General features: G+C 42.5%; 1 protein-coding gene across 7 annotated transcripts; it reads left to right on the top strand.

Moving 5' to 3' along the window:
- The first annotated feature begins 3,169 nt into the window (after positions 1-3,169).
- Positions 3,170-8,727, top strand: LOC109201123 (RING finger protein 145-like). Of its 7 annotated transcripts, none has more exons than XR_003218463.1 (5): positions 3,170-3,214; positions 5,131-5,194; positions 5,642-5,789; positions 5,939-6,434; positions 6,533-6,558. XR_003218463.1 is itself a non-coding variant. In XM_025905019.1 (5 exons), exons 3-5 carry the CDS (start codon positions 5,706-5,708, stop codon positions 8,598-8,600), a joined length of 372 nt encoding a protein of 123 aa, XP_025760804.1. In that variant the 5' UTR covers positions 3,170-3,214; positions 5,131-5,309; positions 5,642-5,705; the 3' UTR covers positions 8,601-8,727. The 7 variants fall into 7 exon arrangements, 5 of the variants coding, with proteins under 5 accessions (XP_025760804.1, XP_019212197.1, XP_019212195.1 ...); XM_025905019.1 differs by lacking the exon at positions 6,533-6,558 and adding an exon at positions 8,547-8,727 and having other exon boundaries at positions 5,131-5,309; positions 6,201-6,434; XM_019356652.2 differs by lacking the exon at positions 6,533-6,558 and adding an exon at positions 6,565-7,649 and having other exon boundaries at positions 5,131-5,309; positions 6,201-6,434.
- The last annotated feature ends 418 nt before the right edge of the window (positions 8,728-9,145 follow it).

The raw sequence follows: 9,145 nt of genomic DNA on the forward strand, positions 1-9,145 counted from the left end.
AAAAAAAAAAAAAAGGCCAAACAATAACATTTTAAGTTATCTAACTGACTTATATATGTTCAACCTGAGTAGCGAAAGACGGTGGTGCGTTTGAAAACGATTTGCCTGGAGTCCGTGTTCTCACGGGCTCTAGTGAGCCTTGCCCCCGGCTAGCTTGAGCTAGTGGGTAACAGACGTCTCCGAAACGTCGGAGCGCTTTTGAAAATATGCGGTGTCTTGATAAACTGAGCAGATATTTGAGGTTTACACAGCTACATTCTCGCCTGAAAATATGTTAAACGTTTATTTTGTGACCCAGAAAGATTAATAAGAGTATATTAAAACTAACTAGCTGCCGCCATTGTTGAAAACTGAGCAGGGCCGCGCTTGAATTCTGGGACACTGCTTCTTCTTCTTCGGAGTGAACGCAGCTGGCATCCTTGTACATGCAGTGCTGCCATCTTCTGTTTCAGTCCGTTATTACACTCTTAAATCCTACTACTTATTCCTGCGTCTTTTGTGATCTTACAAAGCTTCAAACCACGCGTCGACTATTAAATCAGTCGTACGATTTTCATAGTCGACGTAATCGTGATAGTCGACTAATCGTGGCAGCCCTATTCAGCACAAAGACGCCATCAAAAAAGTCACGGCCATCAGAGCAACATCAGAGAAACAATAAAGTCTAACCATGGAAGGTATATAGAAATATATGCATAAAGACACAAAAACAAAGAACATCGACAATGAGCACCTTTCGTTTTGCTGAAAGTGATATAGCTTTCTCTTCCCATCAACTGAAACCACCAACATTTCAGGTGTGCATGCTGGGCAGCTGAAGCTGACATCACAGCACAGCTGCTCTCCTCATCAGAAAGCTGTGCTGCAGTGCAATCAACTATTACATTAGGCAAAGATTACTTTTCATCCCTAAATGATTGACGGTCAGAAACTCTGACCTTGTTCTACAGACAGCAGAGCTGCTGCCTTTCTGTGGGTAGGAGTTCATTTTTACCCATCACCCCAGTTAAATTTCACTGGGGTCTGTCTCATTTATATGCCAGAACCAACACTTTGAAGCACTTTTCTTTGTAGCTCAATGGAGACACACATTTATGATCAGGTCCCCAGTTTCAGACACACTTGCACAAGCACACAGATGACCAATATCTCACAGTGGTTTAACACAGATCTGTCTGGGCTAAAGTACAGACATCGAACGCTATGACAGACCGAGGCAACTATGACCCTTGCAATTTTAGAAGAAGTCTGCTTGAAAGTAATCATGGACAGAATTCATGTTTCAAATTATTCTAAAATGCACTTCAGCAAGTTTTTTTTTTATAATGCCTACTAAAGATGTTTTCAAAGGGTTCCCAGATATGGGTTATTTCTAGTCCCAGATTAAAAGAATAATTCAGTGAAGACCTCCATTTAAACAACTTTAAGCCTAGCACTAGGCTTAATCCATGTCTGGGAAACTGCAGCATTATCCATGGAGGCATGAGCATTTAGCATAATATAGACAACAACCTCTTTAACTTACCCTAAAATCTGACTTGACTAACTCCAAGAAGGGAAACCCTGCTTTTACTGTCCAGGAAATGGAGATCAGTCACCCAGTGCAAGTGCAACTGTCATTTAAACTCAGTCTACAGTCAGACCAAAAGCCACCTCGCCAAATGTATTTACACAGCTGTGTGGCCAAAGGCAGGGGGCAGCTTGGGTACGGCTGTAAACATTAGCCTCTTTAACTGCAGCTGAACGCCATCCCTCATTGTCTGCTACTTACAATGCAGTTAGAAAACAAGATCTACGGGTTTTCCTAATATCATTCACCACTGAAAAATATTTTGGTCTGTTAGATATTTCAGCAGCATACACAATTTACATCCAATACTGCAACAAGCTTACTTACCAGCATTTTTTTTATCAGATAAACTCAAATGAAACAAGTTGGTTAATTGGAAACAATTTCAACTTTCAAATCATGTCACTCTGTGTTTATTGGAAAGGAGATTAAAATGCATGATAGGCTGAACCCACCCGAGGGACTCATAAAGTTTGATCTATGAATTCCTGATACATTTTTGCTTTATAGAGGCAGAAATGTTGACCATGAAAGCTTTTTGTAGTGAACTATGCTGCTTTCACCTACAAAGCATCCAGAGCACACAGTACATGTTGCTATAAGCTACACCACATAGCTGCTACAATTTAAACACACCCACAATTTGTGTATAATCGCTATCGCCAGACTATGTCTCAAGAGCATATGACCTGTTGATAAAACTCACTGTTATGAAGATAGATTGGTTCCAGTGTCTTCATGAAACGCTGCCTTTATCCATCTTCTGGGGCGTGCCTGCAGTGGACTTGTGAACAGTTCCTTGTGAGGGAGCTGCTGGTGGAGCTCACAAGGTCCTCCTTCATTCCTACCATGAGCTTCAGTCTTCCTGATCTTTCTCAAACACGCCTCTCTCAGTGGGTCAACAGAACATCTGGCACAGGACAGCTGTGATGAAAGAAAAGGAAGAGGTTTCTCCAAACCTCTGGACCAAGGAAACCCAGCTGGGTCCTGATGGTCTCCCACGCTACTTTCACCCCGGGTGGACGTAGCTGTCGATAATAATCGGCACTCTGTTCACTGTTAGGAAAGGAAAAGAACAAGTTACACTACAGTACTGATACCTTCTGCTGCTCTTTTCAAACTTGCCACCTTACCAGGCTGTAGAGTGCTCTGAACACTTAAACACTTTGAAATCCATTACACACTCACACTCACAGTCTTAGGTGAAAATCTCCAAGGACAGCATTACACTTTTGCTATGAACAGTAACTCTGGAGCTCTGTGGAGTGTGCAGATGATCTCATTACTGTCTAAAAATGGATAACAAAACCGAAGGAGTGCCGAATCATTGACAAATACAGAGTAACAGGTGTGCAGCATGGCTAACTAGGTAGCAACAAGCCTCTAACACAGCAGCGTGTATGCTAGCGGCTAATCTAGCGAAGAAATGAACAGAGTGCTTTTAGGTGTTGTAGAAGGATAAGATGATAAGCTGTGTGTGTTTTTCAGAATGACCTGCTTGTATTTACCTTCATTGAAGGAGTGGTCAGTGTGGGTATAGCCATGAGGCAAAAAGACAGCTGAAGCGGAAGAGTGTGGTGAAAACATGGTGCCGCGGTGGCCAGCAGGTTTCCAAGCAGGGATTCGGGTAGCAGGAAGGCTTTGGTAAGCCGTCCAACATCCAGTCCCATTTTGTGAATGCCAATAAAAAAAATAGCTAGGTGTCCATGTGTAATTTGTGTGGAACAATATTGCACAAGAAGCTTAATAGATTTAGAAAAACGATAACAAAAAAAAAATAAAAAGTTGAAGAACAAAAGATAAATGTCCTTTTTTTTCCAAAGTTTACTCGCCCTGCTGAGTGGTGTACAGCGTTAAGAGGCCAGCATTCGGACTCCAGAGTTTAACGACCCTAGTTCGAGTCTCTGATAGTAGTCCGTCTGCTACAGCAGGGTAGGCCCAGAGTGAAAGACGAAGCTCAAGCCTGCCTCCATTTTTCTCTCTCTCTCTTTTTTTCATTTCTTTTACTTTTTTCAAGCCGCAATTAAAAGCTCAGGGAAACACTTAGTTTTAAGGCGGCCTTTAAGGCACCCTATATATCAGTCCATACAGCGGTAAGGGCCAATCTCATGTATCAGTTACACATATATCAACGAAGGAAGAAAACAGGCCCAAACCAAAGAGGTGTGCAGGGAAAAAATCAGGTGTGAGTGTGTGAAATTTACTAAGTATTGGAGTGCAAAAATGCCTGGTCTCCAGCTCATTTCCAAAAGGCTGGGTGCGTGATGTGCGCGTTGTGGTCTTTAGATAGAGGAATTTTCCCGCTTTTGTTTGCCCGTCATGTGGCGACATGTGCCGGGCTAGCAGCTTCGTAACATAGAGGCCCGGTTCGAGCCCTAGGCTCACCTACCCTACCTCTCTATGTTCATCTGCTAAGGGGAGGTCCAGGCAGGGGACCTTGGAGTGAAAATTCCAAGGCCTGGACTTCCCCTGATTTTCATTTTTCTCTGTGTTTTTTCTTTTACCTGCCAGCAACAAACAGCCCAGCCCCATTTATGGGACCTCCTTCTTGTCATGGCTACCAAGGACCACTCTTCTTCTGCCAACAAGTCATTGCCTGACAAATAATTATTTCCTATGTTTCCCTAGGGGCTTTTTTTAATCTCCAATATCTTTACATATCTTGCTAGATAGACTTCCCTCAACAGGGTTTACAAACGCCTTATCCTCTTTGTCCACTTCAAATAACTTTAAACAACTATTCTTAGATTTCTTGCAACATCTGCTGTCCTCTTGCACAGATTACGCTTTTTAAAAAACTAACAAACACTTTTTTTTTTTAACGTCAACCACATTTTTGGAACTAGATAAATAAAGCATATATAAAAGTCACTACCAAAAACTCATTGCAGCTTCTACCTTGTTATAGGAATGTTGTTTGTGGCTCAAGATGACTTGATTTCATCCATGAAGGATACATTTGATATATGTTTTCACATATTATAGACCAACAAGTTATTATAGCAGTTTAAATACGAGCGATCGGTTTTTGGAAGACGATCATTTTTTTAGCACAACACCGCTAAGCACCAACTCATCCATCCTTTCTCCTTTTCTTCTTTTCATGCCGCCACCATGGGAAGTGCCCACAAATGTGTCATTTCACACTGGCAGCAGGCTCGCAGAGCTAGCTGTGGTGCTTGTTCTTCTTCTCTGACTTTGCTGTTTCACCGTGTTTAGATAACGTGCCATCCGCAAACAGTCGCACTCATTTTCGTGCTTTAGCTTTGTATTCACGCGCACACACACGTGCACACACACACACACACACACACACACACACACACGTGTGTGTTAGTTTAGTCTGTTTCAACCTCTCTTCGTGTGGAAACACACATATCTAGAACTATTCTTTAAGGATGTCTGCATTTCACACAACTGTCTAATAGGATAAAATAATTGACATTGTATACCCAAAGGTCAAGTCTGGATAAACGTGTATATGATCTCCAACTTGAATGCAAAGCCAAGGCATATAATTGTGTGGTGTGTCAACTCTAATGTGTTTCCTCTCTGTGCAGGGGGATGACTGAAGCTATCACCTTGCTAATCCTTGCTGTCCAAACTGGCCTCATTGAGCTGCAGGTCATCCACAGAGCCTTCCTCCTCTCTATCGTCCTCTTTATTGTTGCTGCTTCCATCCTGCAGTCCATGCTGGAGATAGCTGATCCTATAGTCCTAGCCCTGGGAGCATCTAGAGGCAACTAAGATAATATACCAAAGACTTTTTTCATGTGTTTATTTTTAAGAAAACTCTGTGTCCCACTGTTTGTTTTATTTTTACTGATCATAAACAACTATTAATAACTATGGGCAGTTAGTTAATTATCACAGAATTCATTATCTATGGTCATCAGTACAACTCATGCTAACATCATAAATTAAGTAATACTACGGTGTACTGTCCTTCTTTCTTCATTCCTAAACAGGCAGTTTGTCTTTTTGACATCAATCTGACTGAAAGTGTGTTTGCAAAGCCTGCTATCAACCTGCCTGCTTTCTCATATGCTGGTTTTGCTGCCCGTCCCGTAGGAGTTTGTGGAAGCACTTCCGTGCAGTTTCTCTCTGTCTCTTCCTGCTGATCTTTCCAGCGTACATGGCTTATATGATCTGCCAGTTCTTCCACATGGACTTCTGGCTTCTCATCATCATCTCCTCCTCAATCCTCACCTCTCTCCAGGTAACACACAACCGCATCGCAGTGTGCAAAAACGTTAAATTAAATAGTTTAAACTTGCTCTACCCAAACAGTTCAGCCCAATAATAATTAAACATGTATATTTGCTTGTTTTTTAATTCCATAATAACTCTGAAACACTCTACCGCCAGGTGCTTGGCACTCTGTTGATCTGTTGTTCTCTTCATGGTGGAGGAGTTTCGTAAAGCTCCAGTGTAGAACATGGATGAAGTCATATATTGTGTAAATGGGAGCTACAGATTGCTGGAGTTTCTGCTATGTGTCACACACACACACACACACACACACACACACACACCAACTCTTTGCTAAGTTCTGACTGTAAACAGACACTGTCATGTAATGCATCAGCACTGTCTCTGCCTCACTGTCAGTGATTTGTTACCTCACCAGGTTGCGGTGTGCGTGGTGTGCTATGGTGTATCAGAGACTGTATTTGGCGAGTGGAGTGTGATGGGAAGCACCATCATCTTGGTCCACTCGTACTATAACGTCTGGCTCAGAGCCCAGCTGGGCTGGCAGAGCTTCCTGCTCAGGAGAGATGCTGTACACAAGATAAAAAGCCTCCCTACAGCTAGCAATACACAGCTGGAGCAGTATAATGACATCTGTGCTATCTGCTTCCAGGTATGAACAGTTTTTATGTTTATCTAAAGAGGATGCATGACCCAGACTTAATCTGGGGCTTTAAAAGCTAGGCTAATGTGAAATTTGATTTGTTCCAGGACATGACCAGTGCTGTGTTCACTCCCTGCAGTCATTTCTTCCACGCTGGCTGTCTGATGCCCTCTCTGTCGTTCACAACCAAGAGCCAATCACCAACTAACCGTGGAGCTACCCGAGGTACACCTGCAGCCAATCAGAACCCTGCAGGACAGGAAGAAGGCACTCTACTGGATGACAGGAAAGAGGGAGCGTCAGTAAAGCAGGAGGGAGATAATGAAACTGCCACATCAGCAGGGGAAACCTCCTCTTCCACCTCCCCCACTGGCATGTCTGCTACCCTGCCCATCGTCAAACCTCCATTATCATCTTCCTCTTGTTCTTCTTCTCCTCTTGCAACTGATTCTGTGCTGCACCAGTCCCCTGCAGATCACCCTTCTGCATCTTCTTTCTCTACCTCTTACACATCAGACACACCCGACGCTCCTGCATCTCTCTGCCATTCTGTCTCCACCTTTCACCAACCAACTTCACAGGTACTGACCTAAGCAGAGGCGAACCCTGCTAAACCCGAATCCCCCCCTCAGCTAAAATCAGACTCCCTTGTGGACAGCCAGGCAAACTCTACTGGTCCATCATCACAATCTAACCCACCAACTCCCCATTCAGTGGAACCTCCTCCACGTCCTCCACCTCCTCCTCCATTCAACCCCTGAGCTCCATTTTAACACACACACAACATACATACATGCATATATAATTACACAATCTAAATAATCCCCTATTCTACTTATCCAGCTGTTTGCTGTTGGCTCTCCCATCATGTCCAACTTCATATCCATGTTATGTTTCAAATGATCTAAAACAATCTCTAAGCAGAAATTCATCACTCGGCATTAAAAAATGTAAAAAAAGAGGACAATGATCGCAGCTTTACAAAATGTTAGTACTCGTTAGGCAGTTGTCTTGGAGCAGTGAAACGTATCCCATGATAGGTGTAACCCATGCCAGCAGTGATTTCATCACAGGTGCAGTTGTTTTCCACATGTTCTTTCACAGGGATTCAAATTTAATACAAAAACAGGATGCACTAATCTCATCTCAGAATGAATTGGGAATTTTACACCATGTCCAGAAAATGTGAAAATCGGATTTCCATCACGGCTTTTTCTTTCTTTTTTCTCCCTACAGTCATGCTTTTACCCCTTACCTTTTGATGCCCGACATTTAGGGCGATGGTTGCTCCTGCCTTTGTTTGTACAGCTTTAACTTTCACCGCTGTATATTTCGTAGTGTTTGGGTGCCACGATTTATCTAAAAATTGATCAGACTATCGATTACTGATGGTTGTATTTTATACCGTGACAAAGTCTTAACATTTCATAACGTCTAGAAATTCTCCACATTTTTTGTTTTTCACTGCTGGGTGTCAGTAGTGTTGTGATTTAGTGAATACTGAGCGTTAGCAGACTGAATGTTGTTTATTGACATTCACATGACCTAAAGCCTGGTGCTAAGCAGAGGACACATGGTATGGCCTAGCTGAGGGGTGCAGTGTGAACTCTTGGTTCACATTGAAGAACTTACATGTGTCAAGCTTTTGCTTTTATACTACTTCAATATCTGATTCAGACTTGTTTGGCTGGTCCCAGCAAAAAAAAAAACTGTTCTATTCCTCATCGCCAAACTTTTGTATTACTGTTAAAGCAACTTTATTGTTAAGGTCACACGCTGCAAATGGACTAAGGGGAAGATGGAGAGACGAGGTATAAATTAGTCCACAGAGCCGAAAAGGAGCTCGGATTTTGGCCTCATTAGCTCTAGTTTATGGTTCTCACTCGTGCTTACTGTTGCAAGCTTAGCTCACTCACAGATCAACCAATCATTCACATTGTTGGTTGCTGATGGCAGGAGCCAATCAGCTCCTTTCATTAGAGACCCTGTATTTTCTAAGACCATTAGCGTTTTCCTGCTCGTCAGTCAGTTTACTCCATAAATTGTTGATACCAGCAAACTGAGCCACAGCTTCTTTTTTCCCCACAAAAACACACTCTTTCTTTTTGCTACTGCATTTAGCAGATGAAGCACGGCGAGGAAGAAATATGCTTTGAAACGAGTGTGAAAGACTGATAACTTTAGGATGCCAAGTCCTGATGCACACTTATATGTAGACCTTGCTGCCACTCTGACCACAGAACGTGTTTGTCCCCAGTGTGCTATAACCTTGCAACCAATGTGTTTTTTCTACCTTGTGTTTTTTCTTTGGGGTTATATTTACACTAATGTCATTTTTTACTAGCAATGATCCAAAGCTGTTCTGTGGATGTCGGCAACCAAATACCCTCTGATGTCTGTGTACGAGGAAACGGCCCAATCTGTTTGTGTGTAATGAACACAAATGTTGCTCTGTACGTAATCTATATTAAACCAGAGGTGTGTTGATAAATATATATATATATATATACATATACATAAGTAAGACGAGGGCTTGGTTTCTCCAAAGTTTCCTTTCTTTGTTTCTTCACGTGCCTGAGAGCAAAGAGAATTTTTGGATAAGAAGCTGCTGGGAAATCAAGCCCTCTGATCTGAGACCAGCCAGTGTTGCTGCTTCTCCAGTCTATATGACGCATCTTTTAAGCTGGTGTGATCACTCTGCTGCCCTCTACTGTTAGGAG

The sequence above is a fragment of the Oreochromis niloticus genome, unplaced genomic scaffold (genome assembly GCF_001858045.2).
Source record: "Oreochromis niloticus isolate F11D_XX unplaced genomic scaffold, O_niloticus_UMD_NMBU tig00008058_pilon, whole genome shotgun sequence".
NCBI classification, from domain to species: Eukaryota; Metazoa; Chordata; class Actinopteri; order Cichliformes; family Cichlidae; genus Oreochromis; species Oreochromis niloticus.